Here is a 15,172-nt window from a genome sequence, read left to right as displayed (position 1 = left end):
TTCATTACAAGGAAAGTAAGTTCTTTCAGGCTCCTTGTCTCACACTGGGAATTGTACAGTCAGGAGAAAATACCACATTCTAGCGTTCTCCAATGCACCTTTTTTTTTTTCTTTTTAGCATCACAACGTTTCTGAAATTGGTATTCATCTCACAATCATTCTCTCAAGGACTGAATTACTTTCCCCCCACGCGCCCTCCCCCCGAACCCTACCACCACAAAACTCATATGAAATCCATAAAGCGCCTTGTGAGGTCGCAGTCCCATAGCTTTAGAACCAATATTAAGCTCAGCGCAAAACCAAACCAAGAGTACTGAAGCCCACCCCAAAGGCTGGGTCAGGAAAGCAATAGACGGAAAGTGACATGCTTTGCAGTTTGCTCGACACCAGACTGTAGGAGATATCATAAACGCTCACACTCAGGAAGGTGTCCTTCGAGGAAAGACTTATTCTCAAAGAAACGAAAAGTTTATAAATTTGAGTTTAGTATGTCCCAGGTTATCATTCACAAATCAACCCATAAAGGATGAGATGAAAACCAGAAATAATCTACCTTACCTGAAGCTTGACGAGTAAAATCTATTCTCAGCTAGGAGTAAAAGGGTCAAGAGAAACGAGACATGTGGAAAGACGAGAGCCAGGTGCCTCCTTGTGCCACAAATCAGCGAGGTGAAATTACATGACTGCGTCCTTATGTCTGCACAGGGTGACCCAGACACACACGTACCCCCTTACCCTGCCTCCTTAGCTCCAGAAAGACTTACCCTGCAGATGTCCACAAGGAAATTCTCAAACAATTTCCACATGTGATTACTGGTATAAATCTCCTTCATTTCCACCTCCGTATCCACATAGCAGTGATTCAGGAAGTTAATGTACGCAATTTTAACCTGGAAGAGAGAAACAGGCTTTTCTCAAAAACCAACTTAGTACATGCAGGATTGATTAGTTCCCTCATTTTAATAGTGACAAGGATGGACCATGATGGTCATTCCATTTTCCCCAGCACGCTTTAACTTCTATGATTTTTTGATATTCAAAATTCACTATTATAAAATTCAAAAACAAAGCTTTTGGAAGAGAATATGTTCATGACCTCAAGGTAAAGAATGGAACAAGGGCTTCCCTGGTGGCGCAGTGGTTGAGAGTCCGCCTGCCGATGCAGGGGACATGGGTTCATACCCCGGTCTGGGAAGATCCCACATGCCGTGGAGCGGCTGGGCCCGTGAGCCACGGCCACTGAGCCTGCGCGTCCAGAGGCTGTGCTCCGCAACGGGAGAGGCCACAACAATGAGAGGCCCGCGTACCACAAGAAACAAACAAACAAAAAGAATGCAACAAAAAACACTGATCAGAGGAGAGAAGATGGACACGTTTCACTACATTAAAATTAAGAATTTCTGGGACACCCATGGTGGGTCCAGTGGTTAACACTCCGTGCTTCCACTGCAGGGGACATGGGTTCGATCCCTCATCAAGGAACTAAGAAAAAAAAAAAAAAGAATATCTATGAAATGGCACTGTTACAAGAGTTAAATGACACGATTTGGAAGAAGCTGTTTGCAATGCATATCCCCACAGAGAATTCCTACAGATTTGTGCATATACGATGGCCACGCCAAAGGAAAAACAGGCAAAAAATCGGATCTGCTATTTACTTAAAGGAATATCAAATCTCAAAAACAACACACGGAAAGGGATTGAATCTCATTTAGGAATCAAGTGGATAGAAATTAAAACCACTATGAGATATCACTATACACCCACCAGATTGAAAACAAATATATACTAATAAAGGGTCTGATAACAGCAAGGGTTGGCAGGGTCTGGGAGCAACAAGAACTCTGGGGGAGGGGTGGCCACTGGAGTAACTGCTGGAAACCACTTCACATTACCGAGTCAAAGGGAAGAAATGCACCTTGTATGACCCAGCACTTCTAAGTATACCCCCTGCAGAGATGTGTACACGTGTGGGCCAGGACACACGCACTGGTCCTAACAGCCAAAAAGCAAAAATAACCCAAGTGAGCATCAACAGACATACAGAAAATCATACTGTGGGACAATGACACAGAGCAATGCTCCAAAGCAAAGGAAATGAATACAGGTGCGTTATTTCAGGATGGATGAATCCTAACACCACATGGCGGAACAGGAAAAGGCACAAAATAGTGCATAAAGGAAGTTCAAAAGTGGGCAAAACTGAATTATACTGTTTAGGGATGTACAAAGAAAACTACATAAGAGCCACGTCACAACTATGCCTCCATGAGGGAGCCCTCTGGGGGAGGCTGGGGACTGGAAAAGGACACAGGCGGGGAATGAGGCACATTTCCTGACCTGGGTGGTGGTTACACAGCCGCTATCTTTGTAATTATTCTTATATTGCACAAGTCACGTTTATGTACTCTTCTGTACTTAGGTTGTATTTCAAACAAACATGGGCAAAAGCAAGCTATTATACCTCACTTATGCATAACAAGAGAAACGCAAAGTACAACTATATCGAAATACCACATCCATATATCAGGGATATGAGAATCCAAATATTTGATAATATACTGTATAAACCAGACTGTGAGAAAAATGTAGTATTTTATTTCCTTCTTCTTATTATCACATTATATAATAAGCTGGTTCAACATTCATAGAAGACAATTATGGTACATCTGTACAATGAAATTTTATACAACTATAAAAAAGGAATGTAGAATCTCTTTACGGACTGATATGAAAAAAAAATGTACCTGGAATGTCACCTTTTGTGTTAAAAGGGGGGGGCGGAGAATAAAGTATATATATTTATAAATGTTTTTATGCAAAACTCCGGAAGGATACACAAGAACCTAATACATAATTTTCTGAGGGGTGTGGGGAACAGGTAAAGATTTTTCATAGTTTACTCCTTTATGGTCTTTGCTATTTGAATTTTTCTAAATGTATTAACTTTTCCAAACATTAATCTAAAAACAGTGCATATATTTAATATATACTACATATGCTATATATATATAAATGTATGTATATTTAGTTTAAAATATAAACTAAGAGTATATATTTCAAAACATACAAAGATAAAATATATACTGTATGATCCATTTTTTGTTACTAGCTAATGTATATGAATAGGGAAACAGAAAGCTGGAAGAATTTACTTCAAAAACCTAAGAGGGGGCTTCCCTGGTGGCGCAGTGGTTGAGAGTCCGCCTGCCGATGCAGGGGACAAGGGTTCGTGCCCCGGTCCGGGAGGATCCCACATGCCGCGGAGCGGCTTGGCCCGTGCGCCATGGCCGCTGGGCCTGGGCGTCCGGAGCCTGTGCTCCGCAACGGGAGAGGCCACAGCAGTGAGAGGCCCGCACACCGTAAAAAAAAAAAAAAAAAAAAAAAAAAAAACCTAAGAGGTATTTATTATGGGCAGTGAAATGGTAGATTACTTTCATTTTCTTATTGGTTACCTGTAGTTCCTGAATATTTTATAGTCGACATTCATTATTTTTGCAATACAAGTTTTTGTTTTAAAGAATACACTTAACAGAGTCAAGTTTTACATTGGTATGAACTGTATCTCAATGCACCGTTCTTCTCATTTCTGAGAAGTTCATTCAGGTCAATGCTCTTTGCTCAACACGTGGAATCATTCATTACACAGAGCTGAAGCCCTCCAGCAGTTTCCCATTCTTCTTCAAGGAGACAGACGGAAAAATTTACTCCCCCATCATTCCTCTCACCCAAAACCAATGCTCAAGAAGATGCTGTTTCAGCCAATGCAAATCTCACGACAAAATGAGCTGCAGGTGTCAAAACTGTGAGGACCCACCTAGGTCAGTGGAAGACTCCCATCCAGCCACAGCCCCACACGCCACGAGGAGAGACATGAGCAGGGCCCACCCATCCTGGGGATAGAGTCGCTCACCTCGGGGATGCAGTCCTCGTGGGTCACCACGCGGACAATGTCATCCAGCGGGAGCAGGGAGTTGCACTTGATCTCCGTGTAGACGTTCTTGCCCTCTGTGCACACGGCCAAGAGCTCGACCAGGTGGATGTGGTACATGAGAGGGCTGTTCTCATCCATCCGGTCCCGTTCCGACCTCATCATCTGGATCAGAGTCTGGAAAGAGGCTCTGTCGTTGTAGAATACGAGGACATCCTCTCCTGAATTAACCAGCTATAATCAAAAGAACAAGACTTGCTTATAGCACAAGTTTGCAGGGATGGGGGAAGCATTAAACAAACAAATCTATTCACAAGGAAAGAGATGTTCTGTTAGCATTGGCCTTCCAAAACCAGTAGCACCTGTACTACTGAACTCACCTAGATTTCATTCATTTATATTACTAAACAACTACAAATCTTCAGCAGCAGCATTTTCATGCACAGATATAAAAACATCACAACAGTCCTAAAAAACTATCAGGGGAAGAGAAAGAATACATACCAGCATTCAGGTATCTGGTAAAAATGTAGATTTCAACCTTGCACTTGTATTTCCAAACTAATCATTAGGCAATGATTTTTGTTTTTAAAAATGTTTCCATCTCCTTTTCATGCCTTATAAGTACTCTTCTTACAACTCTTTCACACGCTGCCTTATTTCTTCACAATCACAAATTATCCAATCCTAATTAAGATACGCCTTCCTTTCAACACTCAAAGAGTCAAGGCATTCCTATTCGTAACTTGTCTCCCGGGGACTGGGGCTTTTCATAACTCTACTTAAGAATTAATCAATTTCACCACTGCATGAAATACAAAAGATCCAAAAAGGGCCGGCACAGAAGTCAAAATAAATATGGTCAATATTATTTACTTAATAATAACTAACCTTTATGAACTCTGATTATGTGCCAGATACCATGATTACTTACAACAGCGACTAGAGTAGCACAGCAGACTTCCAATAAACGGTAGCTATTATTGTCATCATTATCTGATTTAACCTGCCTATCAGCTCCTCAAGTGAATACCGCCATGCCTTCATTTACAGAAACCCACACTGAGTGTTTGAGAAGTCAAATAACACATCCCGAATCACACAGCCAGGGACATGGTACAGCCAACATTCGCACCCCAGGTCGAGCCAACACTTTTAATGACACTACACCACCTTTCACTGAAATCATATATGTAGATAAGATGATAAACCCAAGTGTTAAGTGGACTTACTTGAGATTCCTTTTTTTTTTTTTAAGGTGGAAGGATGGATGAAACCAAGCATATGCAGATGCCAAAGTTGCGGGAGTGACAGAGGACCTTCCTGGCCAGACAGCATACATGGGACACAGACGTCCCACAGAGAACCAAGGGGGACTTTGCCCCAATTCCACTGACCAGCTTCTCCTTGAGAATCATCAAGCAACAATTTTTCCAGCTAATTAATTTGGTGAATAATTTTTTTTAAAAAAAGTCATATAATCTACAAGAAGGGATGCTCTGGCTCAAAAGGTTCTACCCACATTTAACCTCCACCCACTCTATTTTGGTTCAGTATTCCTGGGGGTGTTTTTCCCTCTCAGAAGAATCCAAGCCAATGATCCTTAAAATAAACAGAATTATTGCTACAAAATCCTAGATCAGACTCTCGCCTGTATCTATAGCTTAAGCTCACAAACACATGATTACACACACTTACACACACACACACACAATTACTTTCTGTCCCTTCCTATGGCTCCTGGACAGGGTGCCAGTTCATACTGATAAAATTAAATCATTTTTAAGCTCCTACAGAACACCAGAGGAAGATATATAGAAATCCACAGTTGTCACCTCAGCCATGACCATGTCCTGGCACTTTTTGATGAATTTCCCTTCGGCCTTGACGATCGTCTGCAAGAACTTGATGTACTGGACGTTTCGACCGTGAGTCTCGATGCAGTGAACAAAGTGCTGGACGACTCTCTCGTTGATCTCACTACACAGCTGGAAATTGTTCATGAAGATGTGCTGCATCGTGACCGCCTCCAGGATCTGGCACAAGAGTGAGGGCGGGGGCACAGGCACATGGTCAGAGGAAGGCCAGAGCAGTGGACCAAGTGAGAAAAAGAAGAGTCCATGACAAACACAGAGAGGGGGGCATTTAACCCCGCGAAAGCATCTTTCTCTGTGCTCGCTTCTGTACCGTCTTCCTTTTTACTCAACTTTTTCAATAAACACATAGGGCACTAAACTAATCATTAGTTTTCTGCTGAATGAATTCCAGAGGGACCATCAGCAGCCAGATCAAGAAATAAAACAGGCTGCCTTTATGGCCCACCCCCCACTTTTACCACTATTTTGACTTGCACAACCATAGATTTGTTTTGCCTGTTCTTGAACCTCATGCATCCTCTTCTACCTGGCTTCTTTTGTTCAACGTTACTTTTGCATGTTGTCATCCATGTTGTTGCATGTATTACTAGTTTGTTTCTTGTCACCGCTATGTACATTCCATTGCATGACTATACCACAATGTATTGATCTGTTCTATTGTTGATGGGCATCTGTGGGAGTACCTAATTTTAGGAGTAAGTAGTTACACAATTCTTACGACAAATACGATGAACAGTATTCATATAGTGAACAAATAATGAACAGTGAACAGTGCCACTCTGAACATTCTTTTCAATGTCTTCTGATAAACACAATGTATGCGTCTCTGTTGGCTTTATACCCAAGAGTCGAACTGCTGGGTTGCAGAGTTTAAATATGTTTGGCTTCGGAAGATACTTCCAAACAGCTTTGAAAGATGTTACCAATTTACATTCTACATCACAGCTACTCTGTGTCCTTGCCAACACTTAGTAATGTCAGTCTTTTCATTTTAGTCACATTTTGTTGCACGCATCTTGCTTGATTTACATTTCTCTGATGACTAACCATGTTGAGGGCCTTGTCATATTTATTGGCCATCTGGATAACCTCTACTGTGGAGTGTCCCACTGTTAAATTTTTTGTCCATTTAAAAAAGTGGGCTGTGAATTTCCTTACGGACTCTCCTGAGTTTGATACCTATTCTGGGTATGAACTCGTTGCTGGATTCGCACGCTGTGTCTTCTCCCACTCTTTGGCTTGTCTTTGCTAACTTAATGGTGTCATTTGATGAATAGAAGTTCTTAATTTTAAAGAAGTCCAATTTATTGATATTTTCCTTAATGACTAGTGCTCTTGGCATACTGTGTGAAAAAACTTCCCTTTCCACAAGGTCATGAAGGTATTTTCATGTTCTCTTCTAGAAGCTTAATTTTCTACTTTTTACCCAGACTTACTGAGTTATTGGGTTTTATGACTAGTATGAGGCAGGGGGCTTTAACCTTTTCATTTTTTGCCTTTTCTTTTTCTTAACATGACAAAGAGGGAACATTACCCTACAACGCAGTAGTCCTCCTCCTGGAAAGCTCCAGCAGTACAGATGAGTGAGTGTTTCTGTGTGTTTCTGTGTGTGTACGTGAGGGTGTGTTCATGTACAAAGATGTTCTTTGCAGTACTGTTCACAAGCCAAAATCAGACACTGCCTAATTGTCCATTAATACAGGAATGGTCTAAAAAAATTTACAGCCATTCTACAGAATGCCATTTAGCCATGAAAATGAATAAGCAAAGTTTATATATTTTTCACTTGCAAAGACAGCCAAGATGTGTTAAGTGAAAAAAGCAAAACGCAAAACAATGGGTGGAGTGTACCACCATCTTCTTTTAAAAAAAGCATATTACACATTTAATATATTTTTAAAAACATATTTAAAATGTAACATAATTATGTTTTACATGGATAGATGATGTTTTGTATAAACACAGAAAACCTGATGCATGACCTTAGGAGGTTGTGCCTGCACTGTGAGAATTAGCACTTTGCTATGGCTGGAGTTTGATGTAATGAGGACTGTTATTAAGAAAAAATATCAATTCATCTTACCTTTGCATCTACTACCTCTTCCCCCCTCCTTCTACCTTTTCTCCCAAAAGGATGGGGAGTATTTACATCCTCCTGAGTGTTGATCAAAATGTTCCCCGTTGGAATGAATGTTGCCTCATGACAAGTCCCAGCGGCCACAACAGCAAAAGAACAAGGTGTGCTTCTCGCTTCCTGCTTCCCCACCCGCCTCCCCACACAGATTTCCAGACAGGCCTCCAGTCTTACCCCTGGGTTGAGAAACAGGTTTATATGTTTGTGGAGCAAAGCCTGATTCTGCTGGTTGCCAGCACAGAAATTCTGCAGAAACTCGTGAGCCAGCCTCATTATCTCCTGCATCTTGGTGTCTTCGGCCTGTGTGGAGGGAGAGAGACAAAAAACAGGTTGAAAACAGGGCTATGCCTTTGACTAGAGAAGGTCGACAGGAGAAAGCACTGATCTCTAGGCCAGGAGGCCAGCTTGGATGACACCTCCATCCCCTTCGACTAATGTGGGGCTCTGGGGGTGTTTGCTGGGGGCGGGCTGTGTGAAAACATTGGGGGACTGCACTGCTGACCCTGCAAAGAAGCCAACAAGTTGTTTATACTTCATGGAGAAAAGTGAATTCTCTCCCACTAGCTTTGGGCAGAAATGAAATGATTTTATTGGGGAAAAGGGCAATAGAGAGTGAAAGCTAAGAGGAAGTGTCCGGAATTCCACTGTCTAGCAACGGCTGACATCTCTGAACCCCCTACTTCTGAAAATACGGACGGACAGCAGATGGGAGCCAACTTCCTCAATGGCCATAAACCCACACCTGCCCAGCTCTCGGGCACACATTTTTAAGTTGCCTTAACCTGTGGACACACTAACTTTTGGCAGTAGCTAACATGGCACAGTGGAAATCTCTTTAGATTCTAAGTTAGGGCACAGGTATCTGTCTTAACTCCTTTCCCTGTCACTTCAGGCACATTATTTAACCTAAGACTTAGTTTTCCTACCTATAAAAATCAGGATAATGTGTGTCCCAGGCATTTCACATGGTTGATTACGATTTTCTCATTTCACATATCAAAAACACACACTCGATAAGCAACAAGGATATATTGTACAGCACAGGGAAGTACAGCCATTATCGTATAATAACTTTTAATGGAGCAAAATCTATAAAGGTAATAAATCCCTTTGCGGTACCCCTGAAACTAATATAATATTGTAAATCAACTATGCTTCAATTAAAAGAAACACACTCAGTATTTGTAAAGAGTTGGATGCCTATGACAAGACAATTATGTAAAACCTCTTGCCACTCTGCCCAGTTCTAAACAAGCCACCATTTACAACAGTAAAAAGGCCCCAAATGGAAATCATCCCTCAGATCCATAGAGCCCGCGTCATCTTCCTAAGTCATCGCACATACTTCGCCACACTTCAAGGGCCGGAAAGTGTAGCAGTTGGGAATGCAGGCCCCGAAACCAGGCTGCCTGGCCCTTATGCCAGGTCTACAACTTCCAAGCTGTGTGACCTTGGGCAGGTGACTTAACCTTTCAGTTTCCTCATCTGTAAAATGGAGCTAATAACACACACACACTTCCTACTGTGGTTACGACGATTAAATGAGAAAATTCATGTCAAGGGCTTAGACAGTAATGACTCAGTAAACGTTAGCTATTGGTACTGGTCTAGAATGAGTGTCAGCAAATTTTTTTCTTAGCGGTCCAGATACGTACTTTAAGGCTTTATGGGTCAAAAAGCAAAACGGAAGACATTACGCACGAACTTATATAACCCCTGAAAATTGAACTATTCAAAAACGTAGCAACCAGCCTTATCTCATATGCTGTATAAAAACAGGTGGTGGGCTGGAAGTGATCCATGTCTGCAGTTTGCCCACCCTGGTCTAGACAACAGCCCTGTGAGCAAACAGAAGACGTCTGCCGAGAACGCTGACGAAAGGAATCCGAGCTGTCAGTGAGACAATCGAACAAAGCAGGAGATTTAAAAGGACACTGTTAGCAAGTCTCAGAACAACAGAATGGGTATTACATTTGTCTCCCATTTACAGAGAGAGGGGCAAAGCTTCTAGCTCTAAGAAACAAGAGGGTTTTGGACAGACAGACACCGCAGCAACCTTGAACCACTCTGCATTCTTCCTCTTCTTCAGCTAAGAAAGGAATCTGCTGGTGCACAAGCTGACTGAAAAGCTTCTGGCCTTCGAAGCAGACTTCTACAGGGCAAGCAAGCAAGCTCATAAAGACATAACAAGAGGTTAGCTGTTGGTAGGAATCCGTCCACTGTTCTCACACACTAGGATGACTGTACCCATCCAAAAACCAGACAAATTACACACACACACACACACACACACACACAATCTTCTGCCTTTGAGCCACCAATTCCAACCGAATCTGGTTCCTATAGATCGATTCAACACTGCTCTGTAAATGAACGTCTCTCATTAGGGAAACGTTATTATGAGGCAAAGCCGAGGCCGGCAAACTCCCTCCTCACATTCTTTACACAGAGGGAGGGAAATCCACCTGCTCTTTCTAGTCCAAATGTCAGCCACATTCGGATGACACCCACACCTGTCTACATTAATTCCACCGTAGTTAAGTATCTGACCTACTGGAGGGATTGAACTTGCGCTTTACTGGCGGCTGGTTTAAGGCCTGACGCATCTGATTCACACAGGCACCATGACTGAGGAGGAAGCCTTGGCAGGGAACTTCCTAAAGTGCAGGGCAGTAGGTAAAGGTGTGTTACCTACAAAGGCGAGGTACAGGTAAGGTGGAAGGCACAGAGGTCCAAGGCCCGGGCTCCACAGGTGAGCGGGGCTGACTCTGCGAGGTGCAGCTGGGCCTTCCAGGCAAGTTACTAAACCTCTCTGGCCTCCGTTTTCTCATCTAAAATGGGGCTTCTAATAGTACCACCTATCTCATCTGGGTGTCCTGAGGGTTAAATGAGCAAATGACGTAAAGGCCTCAGCACAGTGCCTGGCACCCTGCAAGCACTAGGCAGTGAACCTTCTTCAGGCGACTCTTCACTAGCGAGTCTCTGGGAGCCACTGGCAACTCAAGAGACCGGCGTCTATGCCTTTGGACTCTTAACTTCCCCCAGCCTCAGTCTCTTCATCTATCACGTGGCAACACCAAGATCACCATAGTGGGTTTTAGAAGCTTGAATGAATGCTTCTGAAAGTGCCCTGTCAGGCCACACGGTTGCAAATGTTATCCTCCTTCCCTCAATCCCATCACTAGTAATGCCAATCACTAGTAATGCCAGTAACGCTAACATGAAAAATGGGAGACGCAGGGTAACGGCTAGCAACAGACCAGAAGAACAGAAGCAACAGACCAAGCAGTATCTGATAGATCCAGCTCAACCAGCTGCCAGCATATGAGTGAGGACCTTGAGTGGGCGAGTCCCACGTCCCCACATGCATTTAGTAACTTGTAGCGCTTACATGCCTGAGTAACACTGCAGACGAAACTGTACAGCACAAGCCCATGTGCACAGACAGCTCTGTCATCAGGACTTTGTGTTCAGACCAAGCTGCCCCCATCCAGCATGGTACGGGAGTAAGGAGAGAATACACAGACTGCTCCTTCTTTATAGAATCTTCCAAGTGGAGGGAGGTTACGGGTGGTTTTGCTTCCTTGTTAGGATGCTCTGTTTGTTTCAATATAAATTACCGAAGACGGCTTTAGAGTGACAATCGTCACATCAGCTTCATTTCTTCACCGACCGCTCCCAAGTGCGAAGGGTTTGGGGAAACCCAGGAACCCGCCCCCCATGGGGCGGCAGCCGTGGATGTGGATGCCCACCTTCTCGTAGGGGATCTGCAGCAGCTCCAGCACCACGGCATGGGCGCCCATGTTCCGGAGCAGGCGTTGCTGTTGCTTCCTGCTCTTCCTCACAGAGGCGCCCTCTTGGACACAGAGTTTGCTGAGTCGAATCAAAATCTGGTACAAAGAAAGAATCAAAGTTTCTCCTCCGACCCCCATCTCAGTTCCGAGGACCTAACCTATAGCCTACTGACTACAGTTCATGATACCTCACTGTATACTTGGAATTTGCTAAGGGAGTAGATCTTAAGCATTCTTACCTCCCCCCACTGGCTCCCCCCAAAAACCTAACTATGTGACTGATGGATGTTTAATTAACTTGACTGGGGTAATCATTTCACAGTGCATATGTATATCAAATCATCACTTTGTCAAGTATGTTATAATTTTGTCAATTATACCTCAAAGTTGGAAAAAAATTTTGTTAAGAAAAAAGAAATGAATCTCAGAAAACTAGGAAGTGTAGTTGGAAAAAAGATTGCAGGGGGCGGTATGGACAGGAAGGCAAAAGGATCACAATATATTAAGAACATAAAACGAGGGAAACTCCTCTAACTTGTAGTATCCCTATTGATTGTATTAAACCAAATCCACATATGGCTAAGAACAAGTCTTCCAGAATAACCAATGGATTACGGCTCCATCAGCAAGTGGGATGGTTTCAGATCTCCTAAAATGATATGACTCAGCATCACTGCCAAGGACTTGGGAAGAATTTGCTCTAGGGTAAAAAACACCAAGCGCCACCCTCCCAACTTTGAACTAGCCTGTGCAAAGATTCCTAAAGAGACATGGTCCTCATTGGTGGGCACTACGTGCCAGCCGCTGAGGCAAGTCCTTGACAATTTCACCACTTAACTCTTCCTTCAACTGTAAACCTTCAGAAGTATAGGTGCTGGAGGCACCTCTACAAGGTGAGGAGACTGAAGACACACAAATAATAAGTGGCAGAGCTGGATCTGAACCAAGACCTGACACTAAAACCCATGCACTTCACCTCAGAGGTTTACTTTCTCCCTGTTCCACTTTCCATGAAGGGAAAAGCTCACAAGGGAGCACTTACCTCTTTGACCACCCTGTAGTTGTAGCTACTGGTGCTCTCGTGCTTCTGGGACTTGTTGTTCCCCTCCTAGGAACCAAGATGAACATGAGTGCGGTTTGTACAACTCTTAGATTCCTGTCTGTTTGTTAGCATTAGCATCACAATTTAGGAAAGAACAGGAGTTTTGCAGCGTTTTCTAGCCATCATGTGGGGTTTGTGCCTGTCATTCACTTGCTCACAACTCAGCTCCCCTCTGATGGGAGAGGATGCACATTATTGCACTGATGGGGGAGAAGATGATGGTCCAGGCATGGCTGGAGAACAGGTTCTTTCCCAAGTGCGTCTGCAAGGGACACCTGGAGCTAGTTCACTCAAAGTCTGTTCTACATGGGCCACGGTGGCACGAGAGATGACGCTGAACTTGTATTTGTAGCTCACTTCCTGGAAGAATGGCTGTCACCCTGTTAACAGCAGACCTCTTGAGAATCAAGCCCATCCTATAATCTGCATTTTTATCTAAAACCAGAGGAGGACGTTTACTTGTTCTGAGGACCCCATCCATCTCCTCCTGCAGCGTAACTTGTGTGTCACCCACCTCCGTTTTCTTATGTTCATTTTCACCAGATGCACCGTCCATGGCCTCGTCGGGGCCCTGCCCTTTGTACACCCAAAGCTCTGACTTCTCCACGATGGATCGCAGTTGGTCCAAGTCTTGTTTGATCTGTTTGTAGTTGTCGACATCTTGGCTGGTAACAAGCAGTTGAACCTGAACGAATGCAATTCAATAGTGACTCACAACAGACTCTCAGACACAATGCCAACAACACACACACACACACACACACACACACACAGCAACCCGACCTACCTGTTTGAAGGCCTGCAGGACCTCCTGCCTCTGACTGAAGTGCCGAAAGAGGAGCTGCAGGGCCCCTGACACCAGGGGTGGGTAGTCGTGCATCGTCAAATGCAGCAGGACCCGGAGGAAGGTTCTGCCGCCGTGGTCGTCCAGGTCCAGTGGCGTGTTCTCCTCACTGAGGGGAAAGGCCAAATGAGCCAAGACGCCCTCTCCCATGCCCTTGGGCCCAGACACACCTCACCTAGTGAGATTCCTAACTCTGTATCCCCCCTCAGCCGACCCGGCTTTTCATTGCCTCATTTAACAACACACAACCTTATTTGCTCTTCAAATATATTCTGAGGTGAGGGGGCAGTTAAGCTGTCCCAACTGGGGACTTCCCTGGTGGTGCAGTGGTTAAGAATCCGCCTGCCAATGCAGGGGACATGGGTTCGATCCTTGGACCGGGAAGATCCCACATGCCGCGGAGCAACTAAGCCCGTGCACTGCAACTACTGAGCAATAGGTAACTCAACCAAGTGTGCATATTCTAAGAGTTATGCATAGAGGGTGTTTATACCAAGTTTGCCGGTGTTTGAGGCTTACAGGTATTTGAGTCTCGTAACAATGTTTTGAGTCAACACTGAGCAATCTCATCTTTTAGAAAGGGGTTCATACCTTAATCTCATGTTAGGGACAATGAAAGAACAGTATAGGTGTCTGTATCCTTTTCATCATTGCTTGGCTTCTAAAGGGCTCGGGGGTGACTGCAGCCCATTAGCAGCAATGACCTTGCTACACTCACTCTGTTTCGAGCGCCCCCTTTCTTTCAACTCTATTTCCTCACCATTTAAAAAAGTTTTGTAATGTGTGTGCTTTGGGAAACCTCCGTCAATTCTTTCTGTTGTAAGCAGGAAACACACACACACATGAACCCAACTAAGATCACTCTGACTGAGTACTGAGAGTTATAAAGAGAGCAGTCAAACAGCCTAAACCCAGAGACTAAACGTTTCCTAGAACAGTAAAGGAGAAGCCTTTGAGAGCTAGAAAAGAGAGGCCTCCCCCATCTTAGAACCACCTACAAAACAGAAACTGAAAATATACTTTCCTTCCTCCAAAGATGCCTTCGGCTTGCTCTTCAATGTGTTCAAAATCAAGAGCACCTGAAAAGCCAGAGAACAGAACTTCAGGTGCAGGAAGGGGTGGAAACGTGCCGCTCGTGAACTCCCCCCAAAACAGGCTCGCCCCTGCCCCTCAGGCCTTGATAGGTGGGGTTATTCCTACCACTACCCTTCTCCTTATCCATCACCACTATTTCCTGGGCAGGAAAAAGCATCCACCATGAGTAAAAGTTGGTAGTGGACAGTAAATTTTCTTGGGAGAGTTTTGTTTTTGTTTTCTGGTATTTCACCATAACACTAGAACCCTCAGCTGTCTTATGACTAAGACACTCCAAGACGGAAGGAAGTAAGATCTATCCCAGAAGCGATCTGGGCCCTTTCAATTATCCCCCTGCCCCAAAAGGGTAACTCCCAGGGTCTCATTCTAAAATGCAGTCATCTTCAAAAACGTTC

The 15,172-nt window shown here is 44.0% G+C and overlaps 1 protein-coding gene across 1 annotated transcript in view; it reads right to left on the bottom strand.

The window, feature by feature from the left end:
- The window catches only part of ITPR1 (inositol 1,4,5-trisphosphate receptor type 1), a 318,582-nt gene that overhangs the window by 137,200 nt on the left and 166,210 nt on the right, over positions 1 to 15,172 (bottom strand). The window contains exons 25-33 of the mRNA XM_082663160.1: positions 14,703 to 14,761; positions 13,626 to 13,787; positions 13,353 to 13,523; positions 12,779 to 12,844; positions 11,695 to 11,832; positions 8,117 to 8,242; positions 5,767 to 5,967; positions 3,914 to 4,165; positions 765 to 890 (exon numbers count right to left, since the gene is read on the bottom strand). Coding sequence (XP_082519286.1) covers positions 765 to 890; positions 3,914 to 4,165; positions 5,767 to 5,967; positions 8,117 to 8,242; positions 11,695 to 11,832; positions 12,779 to 12,844; positions 13,353 to 13,523; positions 13,626 to 13,787; positions 14,703 to 14,761 — 1,301 coding nt within the window. The remainder of the gene's footprint in view (positions 1 to 764; positions 891 to 3,913; positions 4,166 to 5,766; positions 5,968 to 8,116; positions 8,243 to 11,694; positions 11,833 to 12,778; positions 12,845 to 13,352; positions 13,524 to 13,625; positions 13,788 to 14,702; positions 14,762 to 15,172) is intronic.

Source organism: Grampus griseus (assembly GCF_964374135.1).
Source record: "Grampus griseus genome assembly, chromosome: 10".
NCBI classification, from domain to species: domain Eukaryota; kingdom Metazoa; phylum Chordata; class Mammalia; order Artiodactyla; family Delphinidae; genus Grampus; species Grampus griseus.
This window is presented reverse-complemented; position numbering and strand designations above follow the sequence as displayed.